Raw genomic sequence first — 21,054 nt, forward strand, 5'->3', positions numbered from 1 at the left:
AACAACGTTTAGTTCCGAACCCATTCTTTCTAGTAAGATTCTAGTTATTTGCTAGATATTTGCTATTTACTAGAATCTTACTAGATTTTGGGTCGAAAAAATGGGTTCGGAACTAAACGTTGTTTGACCTTATACGAGCATATTTTGAGCTGTGTGAGGGCTCATTCGAAAGAGGAATGTTCAACGCAGCGCGCTTTTCTCATCTCATAAGTCAAAAAAGTCTATTAGAGACAGAAAATGCATTGAAATCTGCGGGATTTTTTCTCGACTTTGGGCCATCATATTATTAGTTATTAACATAATCTCGTTAACCTCGTGAGAAAAGCGCGCTGCGTCTAACCTTCCTCTTTCGAATGAGCCCTCACACAGCCCACAATTTGTTCTAATAAGGTCAAACAACGTTTAGTACGAGACCCATATTTTCGACCCAAAATCTAGTAAGATTCTAGTAATTTTCTAGTTACAAATCGAGGGTAGACTAGCCCCGGTTGGAGTTCAGCAGACAGTACTATAAAGACAAAAAGCGATGGTCTGGTGAAAATACACCTTCTCATATCAGTTATTGTTATAGAAGCAATTTATGGACAGAGACAAGCTCGTCACCTTGGACTAAATAGATTTTGATGATTGGGAGTTTGAGGTTACATGTCACTGGTGTGACGATAACGAGTTCCTTATGTCAGAGCATTTCGAGAGATTCTTATGATTTTATGTTTGTTTTTTTTTCTTTTTTTCAATTCCATTTTCGAATTAGATTATTGAGGTTATTGTGTGACTCAGTCTGCTGGTACTGACATGTGGAACCTGTTGCTTTTTATGCATGTCTTTTTGGTATTTTATTTTGATGTAACGAGATGTTTATGTACTTAGAATGTGTATTAATGCTGTGCTTCTGTTTCTGGGTTGTGGGAGATGCTTGTTTGCATTTTACCACTTCGGTTCCTGTTTCTGTGTATGGTATGTGTTATTGTAAAATGTGTGCGAAGCGTTATTTTATGTATTTAACTAGTATATTGTGTGTAAGTGTGTCTGAATACCTATTAATTTTGGTAATATTGCAGGTCATTGAGGTATTATGTTTTTCCCTGATCTCTTAAGGAGGTGAGTTTTACAGTGCGAGCTGGTGCGACCCGTATACAATATCCGCTATAGGAACCGTGATGCATACTACTGGCTTCGAGTTGCTGATCGATTCTGTGTGCTTCTTTCTACTTATCGTTATGAGGGATTCTACCTACCGATGAGATGATTCTGGTATGTTTGTTTCTGTAATTATTGCCCCTGTTTTATCGATGAGTCTAACAACTTATATGTGTAATTACATTTTCTTTTTTCATTGGGCCTCCGTCTGATGGACATACTTATGATCCTGAGCACGGTCTCATCCATCCGGGCATACTCCAAGGGTTCATGTCCGTGCGGGTTGTCCCTTCTGTTTGTACATCCGGATACCCCAGTTTCCGTGACTGTGGTCATTTTTAATATTCGGTGAGTTGATATTTCCTTTAGTCGTGATATACCGTTATTACTTTTAATTATATTGTTCACATTCTAGTATCGATAAGGTATGTATTCCTATCAATGTTCTCTAGGCTTTTTAATGTATATTTTTTGATTCTAATTGTATGTGTATGATTCTAGGTTATTGTCAGCTCTAGTCGAGCTGATCCGGTGTGCTGTTCATTGTCTACTGAATATATCATGATCTGGGTTGCAAGAGGATGCTTCTCGATTATCGGATGTCCGATGTACATTTGATTGTTTGTGTTAATTGGTGAGTGTATTCTTTTCTGTTTCATTCTTCTGGGTTTCCCTGATTAGGGTCTCTTGTGCTCCTATAGTGTTTCCTAATTTGCCCGTGACTTTAATTTGTCTTGGTATGTCTGATCTAGTTGGCTGTAGGCCTGTCTACGCGTTTCCTTGTATTTCTTCATTTATTATGATATATATTTTTAGGTATCATTACCCGTGGCAGCTGTGACTATTCTGCGTTGCGTGTGGTTAATGTCAGTCCTGATCCAGTTGTATCCGATGTGGTTTCTACCCTAGGTATGTGTATCATGTGGCTAGTATTTTCAGTGTAATTGTTCATGATCAGTGTGGCCTATCCTATTGTATTGTTACACTAATTGTTAGGGTTTGTATCTTATTTCATATTGCTCGGCATGTCGTGAAGCACCTGTTCCGGGGAGCAGGGTCCGTCCTTGTTGTAGCATTATTTACGGATACAGAGTCCTGGTCAATCAATTGTTGTTCTCAATTTAGATTGATTACTATGTTAATAGATGTATGGAGCGTGTAATGTCAATGGTTTATTCATTCTTACAACTTTCATATCTGACTTATTGTGAGGACTTCTTTTTTTCTTTTTTTTTTTTAATTTTCAAGATGAGTCTTGTGCAAATCTGAGTCTTATTTGGCTCCTATCACCATTGTTTGAATTTAATTATTTGAGTAAATTGTTGTTAGTGTATACTTGTGATTTGTCGAGAGTGTTTGAGGTGAAGATTCTTTTTTTTATGTGCAATCTTGTAATTTTATGTATATATGTATACATATATATATAGGCGATACGGAAGTGTATGTCCTTCGCGTGTATACATAGATTCTAGTGTCAATGTGACCGTAATCCCGCGCGCCTCCGGGGTCTTATAGGTACTTAATCCTGTCTACAAGTTTCTTGACCGATTCCGTGCATACGACCGCGCACGCGAGCGAGCGAACCCATGCACCTATTTCAGTCGTGAATGTGGGCTATTTTCGTATCTTGGAATGACCAGGGGTCCCTTCTCGCCGTTTGTTGGTGACCGCCACGTCTTTGTACTCTGCGGAAGTGCGGAGCAACGTGCTGCGCTCCCCCGCGCGACTCGGTACATCGGTGATCACGTTATAGCGACCGCCGCTGGACCACCACTACTCCGAGCATCAGCCGGGATTTGGGAAAGTACAGAAATGTTAGGTGGGTTCGGTACGGCCCGTAGCTTACAAGTGTTGGTTCGTCTAGTCTAGTCAACCGTTGTATTCCTATTTCAACGTTTGAGAGTGATTTCCCCCTTACCGGCTGATTCTCGATAAGTAATGCACCCGACCATTGTGTTCGTATGTGTATTCCGTGAAATAATTTGTTATAAAGAATAGCTATTTCGAACACTGCTAACTACAATCAAAAACATTTCCATATGTTTCAGATGCCGTACACAGTCGAAGAATCCACATGGATAGTCCAATGACACGTCTGAATTATAGATAAACTACCCGTCGAGGCGGCGAGTAGGCGCCGATAGATAGAAATCCTCCAGTGTAAAAAATAAAAATAAATAAATCATCTTGCTGTGGCCTAGAAAGCATATTGTATTTGATGGGCCCAGCGGCACCGACGAGATTGTACTATCAGAAAGACTGCCAGCCTTATGGGAGTTGTTGTCTTTCTCGAATATGTCGGTATTTCTTACGCCCTCTAGGATATATTCTGGCTCCATCCAGAGAAACAGAAGGCCATCGACGGCATTTTGTCGGTGAAGAAGACCATTGAGGAGATTCTCGTCGCGCGCGATGTATCGGTGAGAATGCGAATTATCACGAAACCATATCGATTATTATTAAATGTTACATTCTCCGCCATATTTCAGACGATGTTTTGGCATTATTGTGGCACTATTTCGAATTTTTAGCGATGTGGTATATCAGATCACTGTGTAACTTTCACGTTATCGTCAGGTCCGTGATCGTCGCGCCCGGTTATCCGTCCCCCTGAATAACACAGGGGCTGGCAGTCTTTAATAGTATCTCGTCGGTGGTGGCCCAGTGAACCAGGCCTGTCCAGGCCACCACATCTCGAACCTAGCGTGCGAAGGCCACATAACGGGCATTATACTGGCCGATCGTCGCTCGAAGCTGCTCGAAGCACACGATGGCTATTAGATTCTGGCCATGCCACAAAAGATCGCGTGGGCTCTTCTAAAATGGACCGAGCGCGAGCGGCCAGGATTGTGCCGGGATGGTGTCGAGAGTCAAGAATACGAGCTCACGCGATCTTTCGCGGCAGGGCCAGAATCTAGCATTTTTACCGATTGGGGAAGCAATAAAAGTTCAATCGTCAATATTTGAAAAAGTATTGAGCGTCTGCCCCCTATAATGGTATACATATGTATATTCGTAAGCAGGAGAACGAAATCTACAAGTGTGCCAAGTTTCAACACGATTAGTGTGACCAGAAGGTCGCGCGCGCGATGTCTCCTTTCAGTCCGACTGACCGACCGACCGACTGAGCGCTCCCGCCGAGCTCAGGCAGGTAGAAAATAGGCTAAAAAATATGTTATCTACACACATAAGAAGAAATAAAAGTTGAACGAGAAGACAAAGTTTTACATTTATATTAGAAATTTCCTCAACTAATCTCCTCTTCGTTATACACTCTTGTGTCAATATCGATAATGGCAGCAGAATAAACACGTAGTTTCGCAATATGTATATGTATTCGGAAGAAAAAACAGATGGGCGATCTTGATTCAAGTCAAAGTAATCGCTTCCGATTTCCATATTGTGCCGCGCCGTGAGTAATTTCCGCTGACTGATCAAGTTGTTCTATACGTATCGGTCGAATCTCGGACAGCACGAGTTGAACAGAAAACAGATATCGATCGCGATATCGGCCAATAAATTCGTTCGTTCGAGTTAATCGCGAACGTCGCTCGAATTTAACCTTCGGTTTCTATGCTACGCGATCAGCTACGATATTCCCAGTTACGCAACGAGTAGTTGGACGGCATGCAGCGCGTTTCTTCGATCGGTATAACCGTGCTATTAAACTATTAACACTCCGCGAATCGGCTCGGCCGAGCTTTCGCAACTTGGACTTTCTTTCGACACGTCGCGACGTTCGTTCGGTGAGCATATAGGCAGTTTGTATTTTGTATTATCGAGGTTTCGACAAAAAAGAGGAATTGCCTTCGAATGTTTGGTTACGGTTACCGCGCGCGAACAAGATGTTCCACGATCTAGACAGCCGTGCAGCTGGCGCAGGGATCACTCCGCCGCGCCGCCGTACTTGGATAAACACATATACAACATGAACATATATATGTATAAGTGTATGTATCTCTAATAAATCGAAAAGTTTGCAATTTCAGCGAGAAGCGTACGCGATTCGACACTGTTGGGAAACTCGTTTGAGTCGCGGCGGCAGCTTGGACGAAGAGGAAGAAAGCTGCGCTTCGTTCCTGCTTCACGCGTTGTCGCTTCCGATCACAGGCTTCGGCGACGCTTTCACGGGCCCCGGCAGCAGCAGCGACAGAAAGAAGCAGACAAGCGATAGAACACCCAGCCCGACGAATGCCGCGGCAGGCTCTGCGTCTATTATGGCCGATAGGTAGACATTCCCGAGAATAGCTCCGAGATTGCCGAGATTCGTAAATATGGTAACGCTGGTCCCCCTTAACGGGACGGGAATGACTAGGACGCTGACGGCAGCCACGGCGTTGCTCGCGATTTTCCCGGTGACGATGATGGCCGCTGCCAACGTTAGGATGTTCGGAGGATCCGGTACCCAGCTCATCCCGAGGCCGCTACCCGTCGATATCAAAAAACCAGCAAGCATCACCGTCTTCCTCCGGAAATCAGATCCGCTGATCAGTCCAGCTAGGAACGCGAACCCCACGGTCGAAACCGCGATGATCGTGGACTTGAGGTAGACCGAGCTAGTAATGTTCCACTGAAACCACAAAAAAAACACAAACGTACACCGATAATTCTAATCGTCGCGTCGCGGCGCGGCTGTCAAAGGGGAGAGAAGAGCATCGCTTCCGTCGTCTCGAGACTGCTCACCGTCACGCAAATGTCGTACAAGTTCGGGCAATCGTAATACTGTTTCAAGGTGACGGAATACCGACGATGCAGCAGATCCGCTAAGATCGGCGATCGGTCCTTCGTCCACTCGCTGGCATCGAAATTACTGATGATCATGAAGGTGTGCGGCACCCAGAGCCTCATCGTGTTGAACCTGCGCGAACGAGCGTCGATGAGAGATCGAACACGACGGATTAGGGTTCTCTATGCTCGAATTCAATGGGGATATACATATAATCTTCTGGGGATGTGTATATCTCTTACAACAGCGAGCTGCCGAATTGCAGGAAACCGAGCTGGGAAAACGCGCGCAGGTACGGCCGGGAACACAACAGCTTCGCGTTGTACCAAGCCACTCGCATCTTCTCCGAATTCTCCTCGAAGAACAAGTCGCGCGACGGCTGCACCTTCTGGGATCCGAGGAGGAGCCTTCTGATCTAGAACGGAAACGTTGCGAGCGAATACAATGTGACACGTACTTTTCGTGTCAAGAGCGTCTCTATAGAAAACCGCATCGCGTCGCGCGTCGTCCCGAACGTCGTACGTTTGGTACGAAAATCTGCTTATCGAGTAGTAGTCTAGCAGAGTAGCCTCTGGTTGGCGTTGCTCTACTCGCTGTTTCGATACGGACGCTTCGCTTTGATCATCGTGTTCTCTGTTCACCGTAGCTTGAACGTCGAGCATCGGGCATCGAGCATCGAGCATCGAGCATCGAGCATCGAGCCGAGAATCGTCGATGATTAGATTATCGTTCGGACTTACCGGAAACGAGTCTGCGGGCTTCCGCCAGTTGAGGGCGTACATTCTCCGGAGGAGATTCAAAGCTTCGTCGTGTCGACCGGTTTCGAGGAGCTGCTTAGGCGTGTACGGCAACGCGCAGGCTGTCAGGATGCCGACCAGCGGGACCATCGAGCAGATCAGCAAGTAGATCCTCCAAGCGGTGTATCGTCGGTAGAAGATGTCAATGTCCAATGGCAGCGGTACGATCGAGTAACCTAGCGCTGTTGGACGACGCGACGCTGCTCTTGTATACAATATTCGGTCGGAACCGGAGGAATCGAAATCAGATATTGTTACCTGCCGGGATGATGATCCCCGCGTTCATAATCAGACCAGCCCATCTGGCGAAGCCGGCCTTGTGCGCGGAGGAGTGGAACTCGGACAGGTAGCTGGTTACCATGGAGAAAGGGCCGCCGACGCTGGAAACGGAGCGAACATACCGCAGATGTACGGTACTACGAATTTTGCATTCGTCGCGCGTGATAGGTTTAGCATTAGCGTTAAGGGATATAATTCCGATCCTATGAAATTTTATAGCTACAAAGAAAATCTGTCCGAACTTTTACGACGCGATACCCCTTAGCTTGTTTCGTTTCGTGTTTCGGTAGATTTTCTAGAATCGGCAGAGGTACTCACAGAACACCGGTGAGTAGTTTCACGGTCAGGAACGCATAGTAGGAATCGAGGGCGCTGCCGAGCACGTTGAGAGCGGTGTCCGCCAGAAGCCCGACGATCAAGAGGTTCCTGGTGGCGACGTAGGGGGTGACGCGATCCCAAACTAGACTCGCCAGAATGATGCCTGCGTGCGATGGTAAGGGTGCGCGTGATCGCGTGATATCGCGTAATCGGTGAAACAGGTGACGGCCGGTCGGCGCGGCGCGCGGCGCCGACGCGACGTCGTTGTTGATACTCTACCTAGAAACGGGATCGCTGCCAACACCCCTTTGCGAACGGTGGTCAGCCCAAGATCGCACTCGGCAGAGATCAGAACGAAGGCGGTGGTGGTCGTGTCGAAGATTCCGCTCCAAGCGGCTGGCAGAGCCGCCACAAGGAGCAACACGTTGAACAAGCCGTAACCTGCGAACGAGAGACGTTCACGGGACGAGAGTCGCATCGATAATTTCGTCGCACGGGCCGCGTCACCGTTCAAACGACACGCGCCGATTTTGACGCATCTCCAAGTGCGTTCACGTTCGCCGCAGCTGCAGCTGTGGTCCTCGACGCGTAGTCGTGACACTCGTGACCACTCGTGACGCGTCTGTCGTTTCAACGGTCGCGCGCGACCCCGGTAGCATCATCTGACCTAACCAATCTAACCTGTTTCAGATATCGCCCTCTCGAGCTCGGCCGCACCGTTAACGCCGGAGAAGCCGTCCTCGTGTTTTACTGTAAAATAATAACGTTGAGCTTGACGAAACGAGGACTCGCGGTGGTTACGCAATCGGTTACGCAAACCGTTCAAAATTCTCTCGGTCAATCTCACCGTCAATCGTGGCAACAACGGTGTTGTTATCGGTCTTCCTTCCCTTGGTCATCGTACCCCGGGATCTCGACCGATCGATCGATCACCCTCGGCTGCGGAAATGGCGAGCGAGTACACCCGTCAGCGTTTCCCGCGTGTAAATACAAATGTATCAACAACGGCACGTCTCGTCGCGGCTGCTACCGCGAGGATCGTATCGATCCGTCTGCGCGCTCGATCCCCTTCGCGGATTCGCACGAACGCGAACCTGTTGCTCCCCCGGACAACGATTCCCGATTCCCAATCGGTGTGACGGGCGATGTGTTACCGCGCGTGCGCGCGACAGATTCCGGGTATCGAGCGATCTTCCCTCTGCTTCATCTTTCGAAACCAGTCACGAGACTATTACTACGGGGTTACCTCTCCTCGACTCGCTGGCTGGCTGGCTTCCCATTCGCGGGTGTCGCGACTTGTGCCAATAAAAACGGGTCAAACCATTCAATTGTCGCGGCCCGCGATTGTAGAGCAATCGTTGTCCCGAGACTCACGAGATGTCAACGATGGACGCGAACCGAACCGGTGCACCGACACTACCGACTCGAATATCGATCGCCGACCAACCACGATATTCCCTGGTCAAATGGCAAACAACGCCAATCATCCACCCCGACGTAATACGTACTGATATATCACCTTTCCGCCGGTCCTCGACGATCCACGGAAGACTCCCGAACAGATTTCCGCGTGATAAGATAAGAGGACGAGCGTCAAGAACAGAGATCCGGTCTCGCCGCCGCCGCCAATCGCTCTATCGTTAGCTGCGTTTCGCCGAACGGAAACAGAACTGCTGCGTCGCGATCAGTCCAGATCTAATATTCAGAGAGTCGTTCTAATCTGAATCCCACTCTTCGAATAGACAGAGAGGATCCCGACTTGACGTCGCGACTCGTCGCGCTCGAAAACAAGTTCGATCGGTGATCTATCGGAATTCTGATCCATCGCGATTACCATTCCAAATGACAATCGGACGAAGAGAACGCGAGAGCGCGCGCGTGCGACACCGCAATAACCGAGCGTGATCGATATACACGTATACGTGTACGTGTACTAGTATATCGAGGCACTGAATCACACTTAAGAAAGACGAAATATAATAGCTCGAACGATAACGCATCGATCTTATCTCGGTAGACGAACTATGTATTATAGTATGTACATCTGTGAACGGTAGCTACGGCAGCTCTACTCAAATTAGTTTACTCGGTTTTTCGGCGGCGGCCACGTGAACCTCGAAGAGGATGCTGCGGATGCTCCTAATTTCCAACTATTTTCGTGCTATACATAATTCCGCCGCGATCTCTACTGTTAACCCACGCGCCGAGAAACGGCGGACAGTGGCACAAAGCGATCTGACGGCGACCGAAAATCGGTTTTTCTAATAAACTCTATTTTAAGTACTCCGTTAAACTCCGTTTAGTTAAGAATCTGTGTCGCGCACTCGTGGAATAGGAAGGCAGAAAATAAAACACATAATCATGGAAATATTCTATATAGATTTTTCATTTTTTTCCTGTCAACTTGTTTCGTGTAGTGTGAGGCGCGGCGCGGCGCGGCGTAGCGTAGCGAACGGTCGCAGCGTGGAATCTGTCGAACGAGACGATCAAGGGGAAAAAAATCGGTCTATTTGCAATTTTGACGAGTCTGCGCTGCGCCTCGTTTCCCACCGGTCGACCTAGGATCGGCTACCGTTCGCTACCGGTGTGGTGACCGTGAGCCGACCTCCCACAAGAACGCGTTTGCTTCTCTCTCTCTCTCTCTCTCTCTCTCTCTCTCTCTCTCTCTCTCTCTCTCTCTCTCTCTCTCTCTCTCTCTCTCTCTCTCTCTCTCTCTCTCTTGAGCTCGAGCTCTTACTACAGGTTTTGCACTTGAAATTAATCCTTTTGTAGATCATATTCACCTTCTTTCACTCCAAATTGTTGCAGGCCTTATTCTCACTCTTCCGTAAATTAAACTCACCCTTACGCGGGATAAAAATTCGAGAGGCCTTCAGTTGCGCACAATATGATTGCCCAATCATGCTGTGTCCAAAAGATATGTGCGCAATGTGCATGTGGGCAATCGTATTGTGGGCAACTGAGCGCCTCCCTAAAAATTCACCTTGTTATTTTTATGTAATACTTAAGTATAAAATAATATAAATTGACATAAAAAATATGTAGTATCGGCCGTAATTATTCGTTGAAACCTTGCTAAGCGTAGATTTATGGTAGTTTAGGGTTTTATAGTTTTATTGCTTTACCCCCCCCCCTAGAATTTTACCTAGAATCTAGAACATTGAAATTTTGCGGAACTTGGCAAACAAAAATATTTTAATCGGTGTATCAATTGGCGGCCGTCCCCTTTATTTCGACTACTAGTCAGTGAAACGGGTGTGAATTTGATTTGCAAAAGAGTGAATTTGGAATGAAAAAATGTCGACTATCATCTACAAAAGGATTACATAATTTGGAGCGCAAAGAGTCAAGAGAGCCTGTATCGATTCGTTTTTCAAAGGCGGAACGCGCGCCGCGCGCCGCGTCAAAATTTAATGACACAAAGACAGCCCTCCGCCAACCCCGAAACCGGGATTAATTTACAGGGAACGCGCGCGGTTTCGGGATGGTATCAATCGTTCTCGGCCGTGAAATCGCGTCTTTCCCCGATTCGTCGGCTTCGAGGAAAGACCGAGCGTGCGGTTTCCCGTTGCTCGTAAATCACCGAATTCTCCGCGCACCCTTACACACACTCAACCGTTCCGATCTGTGAAAGGCATGCACGTCGAACTATAGTGTTCTCCAGCTACGTCGTTCAATATCTAACAATAAGTAACGTCAAACGTAAGTAGACATAGAGAGCCGCGCCCCCCGTCTTTGTTTTATACACAATTCAAACGTGAATAATCCGCAAACCAACGAGTTCACACTTGACTGTCACTTTTCCACAAAGTCCGACGTCGTTAGATTAATTGCAAGTTCGATTGCTCGAGTCCTCGGTGTATGTATTGTGAAAAGCAAGATCTTGCGACAAAAACAAGATACAATCAAGTTCTTTTTACAAAGTTAAAATTCTCCAGGGTGCAACCTCGCGCGTGGAGGGTCTAATACATTCGAGCAGATTCGAGTTACATCGAGAGGAGAGGTAAAAGAGCAAAAACAAGGCCCTGAAAAATTCTTACATTTCGTTACCCTAACGGGTTCGGCCGTTTGTATTGTAAATCGATTTTATCAATTTTCGATTTAAAAGAACAAAAGATTATTTTTCTATTATCGAATAGTGAATGTATAATGGCCAAAGTCCGATTTAAAAAAAAAAAAATGTACGAAGATATAGGCATGGCAAGTAACCTATTTTTCTCTCTTGGGTATTCTCGCCAGTTTTCAGCGTCATAGTTATTTCATTATTGCGTCTATGTATACAGGGTGAGTCACCTAACGTTGCCACCACAAATATCTTTGTTGTTTTTACAGATACGTCAAATGTCCGAAAATGGGGCTCATACGATACCAAACAAATTTTTGTTTGTATATAATTTTTTTTAGAGATATGAATAGGTCACCTTCATTTTTTAAAATGGAATTTCCTATTTTTTATACCATAAATCGATAGAGTATCACATCAAATACCGAGTATAAAAGTGTTGACCTTCGTATGTCCTAAACCTAATAATAGTTAACGAGATATTATATTATCAAAGCAATTTTCTTTCTTCTTTGGATAATACATATGGAGGTTAACACTTTTATACTCGGAATCTGATACTCGTATACAATAGGTCTAGAACGAAACACACCACCTTTGTTTCCCTCCAAAATACCACATGGCATCGTGACTACTCATTCAATACGAATCGATAACGTTTGATGTCTTACAACCATAGCTATATTCTTTGTAGAAATTGATCGAACCGTAGCGCCGCGAAAAATATTACTACTTCAAACTCATATATAGGTCCATGGCATGAAAAATACTACATTCCATTTAAAACTAGAGGGTTATTGTTGCTCGCTCGCTTCGCTCGCTCGCGAGTAGGGTTGTTTTTGCTCGCTCGCTTTGCGAGCTCGCGGATAGGACTGCTCTTGCGAAAGGGTTAGTGGTACGCATGGCTAGTACTACCTATAGCTATTAATGTTTTTTTTTTATTTGGTGTGTGACTCTCCACGAGCCACACAAAGAACTTCCCGATTCGTTAGTTGCAGTATAGTATTATCATTATTAAGTGTACGTTTTAAGAAGATTATACGTTTTCAGGGAAATTCAATAGTTTTCTACTTATCAAAATGTTTGCTATATGGCGTCGCATTAAACCAACATCGTATGCTCGTTGCTCGCTTGGTTCCTTGTTATAGCATACTAATGTTGCAAAATAAATTGTCTTAATTAGTTTTTCGCAAACGATACAACTCCTCATTATCAGGGTTTGCAGTATTGATCTTGGTTTTCTTCGATACTGTTAATTTAAATTGTCCCAAAATATATAAACCGCGCTCAATTTTGAAACTCTGATCAGTGCTACAAACAACATTTGTAAAGTTCGCCTTTCTGATTTTTTAAAATCCAAACATACTTTCTCGTATGTTTGTCCCTGACTTTTATGAATCGTAATCGCTTCAGCAGGAAACACTGGAAATTGACTACGTGTGATTTGATATTTTTCCTCACTCGACATATTTACTTGATTCGATATTTTTATTATTGGTGTAAAATTTTGATCAATATTGGCATTTTCCATATAATCACGATAACGAGTTCTTACTTTCACTCCTACTCTGGCCAATTGAAAATCTAACCACAATATAGACGGAATTTTAGTATTTTCTTGAAAAGTAATAAATTTTAATATTCCGCATGTGTGTGTGTGCTCCATTAACCAATCCGTTTTCAACATCAATGTTATTAATAATTATCATATAGTTTATATTAATTTTCAATTTAATCTCAGTTAATAATTCGTTTTGAATTGATTGTTTTTTTAAAGATTGTAATATAAATTTTTTTTTGTACTTTCATCGATATTCTTTGAAAATGTATTCTCGGGAGTAGAGATGATTAACTCACTCTTGCATTTTTTAAATTTAAAAAAAATCGAAAAAAATTTTTTTTATGTAATTACGTTTGTTTCTTCGGTGGAAACTTTCCGTTCTCTCGTATAAATTGCATTGTTGAATGAACTTCTTTCGAAAAAACTAAAAAAACTAAAAAACTACTTGACCAAAATGGACCAAAATCTAATCAGCTCTAAGTTACAGCGGGACACATCGATTGCATCATTCATCATCCTGATCGCGTTGTTACTTTTTCTGAAAACGTTAACGAAAAATTTGATTACATAGAAACGGCCATACGCACGCGCGCGCGCACACACACACACACACACACACATACGAACATTTTGCTGAAAATAGTCTAAAATGACTGCAATGACCATGAAACGTGAAGATCTGCTAAAAAATCGATTTTCGATTTTCGGGGTCATTACAATAACTTCCCTATAAAATCGGGAAGTTATAAATGAAGGTGACCTTCGTATCTGTAAAAAAAATGACATACAAACAAAAATTTTTTTGTATCGGACGAGTAACATTTTACCATTCAACTTTGTTCTTCGGATATTTGACGTATCTTTGAATACAACAAAGATATTTGAGGTGTCAACGTTGTTAGGTGACTCACCCTGTACAATACACATACATATGTATTTTATTTGACTGCGGATTTTATGCATTTATCATGCAGACAAAAATGGGTGCCGTACAATTTAAAGCAGTGGACACGCCGCCACGTGTATCGATCGATTCAATTTGATAAAGAATTGGATTGGATTGGGTTACGATTTACAATACGATACGATACGCGATAAATGTAAAAAATAAAAGGAAAATTCTGGTGTTCCGTATCAGCTATAAATATAAGTTAACAGAGCTACCACTGGGAATATATTTGAACTGTATCATCTTGTAGCAAGTTCTAGAGTAAAGGAGAGGGACCGCGCAAAGCGTTATTAAAACAACGCCGATAAGGGTGCCAGAAGTCCGCGAATAGCGTTTAGCGGGTGGAAAGTGTAGCGCAGCAGCTACATTGTGCTCTTCTTAGCTAACTTTGCTGTTAATGACCCTATCGTCCTGGCCGGGCCCCCTGTTCTCCTAATTAAATACGAGGCAACTCGGAGATAAGCCGGAACCGGTTAAACCGTCGCGCTTCCTTCCGACGACGTTACCAGACGTTTATTTCTTCCGAGAGACAGATACACAGAGACAGAGAAAGAGAAAGAGAAAGCTATAAGACGAAAAGCAGGCTCGTTCCGGAGCGGGTCCGGCTCGGCAAGGATTCCGGTAGATAACCGTGAGGAACAATGTCTTCCGGCGCGCCGCTTTTCCAACGGATTACGCCGAAACAAAATCGCTAGGCTTCCACGAGGAGCGAACAGGAACAGAGAGAGGAAAGGAAGGAGGGAACTCTTCGTTTGATATTCAACGCGCGGCGCGGCGCGGCGCGGTGAACGATATTATCTCGAAACAATTGAATTAACCGCTATTGAAACCAAGTTATTGTCGAGACAGAATATAGAGGCCGAGTAGAGTCGGCGCATACGAAGTGGCGAAATTTCGGAGGCGTCGATGATAGCGCGACCCTCTACCCCCTCTGATCGACTGTGCAGGGGTGCAGCGCTTAAACGCGATCGACGCGCGCGCGCGTTAATTAGATAGTCGTTCGCGAACGCCCGATAATTGCGTAACACGACGTGCAGAGTCCGCCGATGGAATCACGAGCACTCGAGAGAGCGCTTCAAAGTCAAAGTCATGGTCGTTGGTGCTGTCAACACCCAACGTTACCGTTTAAAAACACCTATTCTAAGCATTGTTAGCACGCAGACAAAATTTTATACTCGATTAACTGTGACCGCAGAGCGTCGTACACTTGTACACTTTCTGCATCCCGATTCCCGATTCCCGATAACAAATCACACGGATGACGCGGTCACTCACGGAAACTCGTGTGCGTTCATTTTCAATCTGAGAACTGTCCCACTAACGTACCAATAGTATATATGGTACATAGACAGGGTGACTATGCAGTGACCTCACGATCCCTACTACTACTAAAGGCGGCTTCCGTGTACAATTCAGAAATGAAAAAAACCGCGATCACCAGTTTTTAGAAAATACGCACGATTGTGTGTGTGATTGGACAGTTGTTTCGACAAATAGGAAAATTCTGTCTACCTAACACAGGCAATCAGATCCACACTCACTCCTTCCAAATGCCTTATTCTTAACCAGAAGATATTTATATAATTAAAACGCTTACGGAGCACTGAAAAACTGACTACATATTACATGTATTATACTCTGTATATGTACATTAGAAAAATATGTAACATAATATAATGTATCTATTCAAATGAACCATTCTTTATAGTATACGATAGCAAGCGAAGAAATAATTAACAAGACCGCACGACCATAGTGAAAACTTGTATGGCGATTGCACACCTGTCTGTTTCTCGGTCTCTCGCTTGCTCGGATAATTACTCTAGGGAGCCGAGTTTATCCGAATAAACTCGTTCACTGACCAGCAATTGTGTATGCGGCGCGACGCGGCCCGCCTAAACAAGTTTTCACTAGAAAAATTCAATAAAAAATATTAGGACCCGCCATTTTGACGAGTCCTGTAAGCTTAGCGTTAACTTAGTGCTAACAGGTAGTATATATGTAGAGTAACTGATCTCAAACACCGTATTATACCGTTGTGCGTAAATGTAACATTTATTTCGGCATAAATTATGACGATAGATACATAGATTAGGTGTAGATACAAAATGAATTGACTGTAGACAGAGGACCGTAGTAGTGAAAATACACTAATGCGTCTGTTGCACCAGTTTCCGTACACTCTCGAATTGCTTCGTTTGATTCCGGTTTTGCGAGTTCGATCGCCGCGATTGCCTGCTACGCGTCGGAACGACGACGATATCCAACGACAGGAGAGCTACCGTTTCGTTCACCTGCGCATCCAGCATCGTCAAACACCGATTATATTCGAATCTCATAGTCCGCGCGGGTCTTAATGGAAATTCGAAATGTCATGGTTCAACGGTTAATGGAAATTCGAAATGTCTGGTCTATAGGGAAACGAAAATGTCGCCGAAGGACGACAAATACGCTGATACATATATCGCGCGGTATTTAACGCCCGAAAGTCTTAAGAGAACTGGATGTCGGTGAACACGCCTCGAATCTCCGGAGGACGGACGAAAGTCTTTTTCTTCTTCTCCACTGTCACCGGCATGACGCGGCGCGGCGCGGCGTCGACTGCAAGTCGCCATGGACCTGAGACGGCGATCTTTGATTTTCCAAGCTGCCGCGAAAACTACTCTTGCGCCCTTTTTTGATTTTGAAATCCGTCGAACCCCGGTGTGGGAGGTGGAGGAAGGTGCATGCGACAGATTTATCCTATGATCATAGCACCGGACAGGTGAAAACGAGACGAGTTCTTCTGTCTCGACTAAAAACAGCGGAGACCGTCAGTCTGCGAACCAATCTCGATGGGAACAGAAACGGAAAAGTCTCGCGAAACGCAACCATCTTTGGCAAAATATCCGCGCATCGCGTCGCGATCGTAATCGATTTATTGTTATGTATATCCGTGTTTGTGTACGATTTATATATACATATATACATACATAATTATATATGTATAGGTGTATATATATATACATATATATATATATATATATAAATGTATAATATAATACAATATAATTTAATATAATTGTATACGTATATATATATATATATTTCTTACGAACCGTTCCACGATTAATTAGGATCACAGCCATAGCTTTAAATACGAATGTTCAGTTCGTATTGTGTTTAAGACCGAATACGATTACACGTTAATATACATATATATATATATATATAAATGTGGATAATACGTGTGTGTCTGTACTTCGGACGTGAACGGCAAAGGATTAAAAACACGCGTCCGCGTTCTTAACGCTATTTTATCCTTACATTGTGGTTCTGTTCTAGTGGCTACGTAACAACGATTACAACGAGATACGAGTGAAACAGTGGTACGAGACATTGAACGAGAATCGAAAGAATATTCGTATCGTTTGTTTGCTGGTTGTTTTGCGGAACAAGAATTTACTTTTGGATCTAGTCGAAACTAAGAATCGAAAGCGGGCTACGCGCGTTCTAGATTATATTCGTACTCGGCATGCTTGTTCAAGTCGAAGCAATTATCGCGGTTTCGATCATCTATAATCTACGGACTAACGACTACATTTTCCTACGGTGCGATAGAGCGAGTGGACGGTCCCGGGATCGGTCCAAAGACGTACCATCGTCATTCGGTGATCCCGAAACCGACCACTCGTCGCCTAACAAGCTAGAACGCATCGGACGCGTCTACTACATCGAACGAATCGATTATCTTTGGCTACGGTTATCGGTATCATATATGTGCTGGAGCGCCTCGGTCACTGTCGCGTGGTCTGTTCCAGACAAATTCAGAGAAGAACGTCCACTTTGGTGGAACCTTAAATCCTCGACTATCGAATACGATCATTTTTCTAATTATTAATAATAACGCGATAACTGACAAAGTCAGCGTTAACACTGACGTCTCGCGACGATACGGTACCGCTCGAGATGGCTGATCGAGAAATTAAAATCGCTGTTACTAAACGATTCATCGCGAAATCCGCGATTATTTATCGCGAAATTAGAAAAGACTCTTGACATGTTCGCTACTTAACCTAGTGATAAACTAGTGACAAATTTTCTCCAGGTTCCAGTACCTTGATAAATATTAATTTTCCAGAAAAATTCGCGCAGAACAACTTGTGAGAAATTGTTCCCAGTCGCGTGGCGCCTTGCGACAATAATCGAGGCGCTCTTACGTAAACTCGAGATCGTTCCGTCGCGACGACGGCGCGGCGGCGAGTCGTTTGCTATCGGTGCCGTCTATAAAAAATAAAATTTACCATCTTGATCAATGGTGATACGGTCCGAAAACCGGAACGATTCTCGTCGTCGAACGGCGTCGATCGAGTGTGCGGGTGGGATAATACATATAAACGACGACGACGACGATGACTACGACGATGATGACTACGACAATAATAACTAGAACACTAACGATAACGATACCGACCACACACTAATTTTCCTACGACCGCTACGATACAACCTACGGTTACAATTTCGCTATACTCGGAGGATGATAGAGACTCCTGTTGCCGCCGATCTTCCGTCTGAACATCCGACACGATGGACATTCGTTGATCGCAGAATCGGATGTTCAGACGGCAGCTCGTCGGTTTGCGAACAGGTTCGAACAGACTAGAGACCCGTTGCACGGCCGGCGCGGCGAAGATAGGCTTTGTTTCCCCCATTTGGATTCTCGAAGGAAGCGTGCAGCCGTGCAGTCCCGGGTCCAAGCTATGGCTAAGTAGTCAGGAGGGACCGTGATATCGGACGTGTACGTTCACTTAAACCGCTAGCTACCTAGTAGGACACCGCCGGCTCTACCCGAAAAGAGACAAACACACCGAAACTGTGTCGACAACAAGCGAGGACGAGCTTCTATCCACGGTGGTGCTCGGTTAAATTACTCGAGCCGGCCCACTCTTCTTTCATGCTTCTTTCGCTTGTCGGCGCGTCGAGCTCGGAAACCTACTGTCAGTGATGTGATCAGACCCACCGTAACTCGCGCATGCGCGGCAATTTCAGTCTCAGTAGCGTAACTATTTCGATGAAATCGTGTAGCTTGAGCACCCCGCAGACTTTTATAATTGAAACTTATTCTTTATTTTGAGGATGGGATAGGGAAAGAGCACTGCAATAACTACGCAAAAGAATACATAATCGTCTCTCGTCCATCAGTCGTCCCGCCAATAACACTGGTACATTCCTGCCAGAATAACTGCCTCAAGGCGTCAGGGCCCTGACCGCGTCATTGTAGATACGCTACTGTCTTGGCCGCGCATGCGCGAGTTACGGTGGGTCTGATCACATCACTGCCTACTGTTCGAGTCTCGCAACAAGTCTCGCGGAACGGCGTATGGGCAAAGGTGGCGGACCCCCGCTAGCTGCACCTATCCTCACCGTTCGCGCACCCGTAGTCTCAATGTTTAAGCATTGACGTCTTCGCACGCTACTGTGTAACCGCATTAAAATACTCTGACGGGACTTTTTGTGAGTCGTTTACAGTACTTCGGTAGACAAGGATAAATGTCTAGCTCGTGAGAATTTAACAGCTGGCAACCGAATTCGTGTAAATTTAACCGAGCTCTACTGTATCTAGTATCTATACTCTATCTATCTATCTATCTATCTATCTATCTATCTATCTATCTATCTATCTATCTATCTGCCTACCTACCTACCTACCTATTTGTCTAGCGCTATTCGCGAGCAAGCTACGCAAGTATAATCGATACTGTATCCAACGAGACGAGTCAGCTTAGCAACCAGCATGCGCGTTCTTTGGTAATTATATCTGAGAAATGTAACTGTGGATCTCTCTGTCGCACTCGAGTCAACACTGGTTTGTTTACGTTTGCTGTCTCGACTTGTTGGACAAAGTGCAAGCCCTACGAAAGTCCCCGAACGATTTCTCTGATACAGGAGCAACAAGCTCGCGAAAAGTCGCCAGTTGTTGCATACGAAAGCGAAACTTTTCTGAATAGGAGGCCGGAACGAGCTTCGAGTATCCGGGCGACTCGCACGCTTCAGGTGAATTCACGCTTCATTTTGAACCGACGCGACGCGACATTATAGTGGTACGACAAGTTCGTAGCTGCGGTTCGGACCGTACGCGAACACTTGAGTGTGCGCTACTGTATACTACCTGCTGCTAAACCAGCTACACCGCTACTGATGCGTCGAACAAAGCGTTGCGTCTCTACGCCGAACGTCTACGGCCGTCTAGACAGCCTTATCTACGAGAGCACATCTACACTTATACGTATAGGTGTATACGACATCGAGCGTGTTTCTTTTTTCAGAACTGTGTGCCTAAGGCCGCCTTTAGAGATCAACGTCTAATTGTAAGCTGCTTCTAGATGCATTTTTCTTCTAGACTTTCTACGCGGCGCGGCGTTCGCGGGACGGGGGAACGAGCGAGAAGAATTGAAACATGGTGGGAACGGTTCTCTGGAGAATACGAGCGACGAGAACACGGCGGAAATAGCGAAGCGCGAACTCTGACCGAAGGAAGAGTGCCTTCTGTCCACGATGCCTCGCAATCGGACAGCAACTAGGAAGAACAGGTGTCCACGCGTCTCAAATGGTAGGTACACTTGTGTCTCTAATGAAATGTCGTTTGCAGTATGTTTTACCGTAGAAAATAATGTAAATCAATGAATGACCGTTCACGAGGCATCATAGTCACGATTGGCGTTTATTATGACACAAATGCATCATTGTTTTCTATAGATACTTCCGAGTAACACAATAGTAGGAATAGGAAGTGTGTCTATGTCTCTGATGTACGTTCTAGTGTTGCGTGCCACGAAAATCCGAACGACCATAGACGAAGCGTGATTGGAGCAATTTGCGTTCGTCGTGACGTCCTATTCGTCCTGACAGTCTACAATTCCAGTCTCCGCGTACAAACCGTAAACGCATCATCGTTTTTCGTACACTTTCGAGCAGAAGAGACAAGAGAGTCTGTGTCTCGTAGTAAGTAGGCCATGTAGGCATCGCGGACAGAATGGAACGCGCAGCGCGACGATCGCTCGCCCCGTTCCCGGCGAATCGCGAAAAACCGATAAACCCTGTAACGTGTAACGACTAAATGGCGCGCGGAATCATGCAGCCGATCTACGAAGAAGGCGGCTGAACACGCAGGAGGAACGCGAACGGATGGATAGATGGATGGATGAATGGATGAACACACGCGCGTGGACAAAGATCGAG

At 45.0% G+C, this 21,054-nt stretch overlaps 1 protein-coding gene and 1 long non-coding RNA gene across 9 annotated transcripts; one reads left to right on the plus strand and one right to left on the minus strand.

Annotated features, from left to right (window-relative positions):
- The first annotated feature begins 456 nt into the window (after positions 1-456).
- LOC143211791 (uncharacterized) lies at positions 457-3,344 on the plus strand. Of its 7 annotated transcripts, none has more exons than XR_013009536.1 (5): positions 459-957; positions 1,062-1,254; positions 1,375-1,774; positions 1,957-2,049; positions 3,189-3,344. It is a non-coding gene; the product is annotated as an uncharacterized LOC143211791 (long non-coding RNA). The 7 variants fall into 7 exon arrangements; XR_013009543.1 differs by having other exon boundaries at positions 1,406-1,774; XR_013009544.1 differs by having other exon boundaries at positions 1,458-1,774.
- LOC143211713 (synaptic vesicle glycoprotein 2B) lies at positions 3,189-20,926 on the minus strand. Of its 2 annotated transcripts, none has more exons than XM_076429640.1 (10): positions 8,769-20,926; positions 8,108-8,467; positions 7,942-8,010; positions 7,540-7,701; positions 7,261-7,423; positions 6,922-7,043; positions 6,607-6,845; positions 6,109-6,281; positions 5,824-5,998; positions 3,189-5,710 (listed from the first exon to the last, which is right to left on the minus strand). In XM_076429640.1, exons 2-10 carry the CDS (start codon positions 8,157-8,159, stop codon positions 5,225-5,227), a joined length of 1,641 nt encoding a protein of 546 aa, XP_076285755.1. In that variant the 5' UTR covers positions 8,160-8,467; positions 8,769-20,926; the 3' UTR covers positions 3,189-5,224. The 2 variants fall into 2 exon arrangements, with proteins under 2 accessions (XP_076285755.1, XP_076285748.1); XM_076429633.1 differs by having other exon boundaries at positions 6,922-7,079.
- Between the last annotated feature and the right edge of the window lie 128 nt (positions 20,927-21,054).

This window comes from Lasioglossum baleicum, chromosome 1 (assembly GCF_051020765.1).
Source record: "Lasioglossum baleicum chromosome 1, iyLasBale1, whole genome shotgun sequence".
Lineage (NCBI taxonomy): Eukaryota > Metazoa > Arthropoda > Insecta > Hymenoptera > Halictidae > Lasioglossum > Lasioglossum baleicum.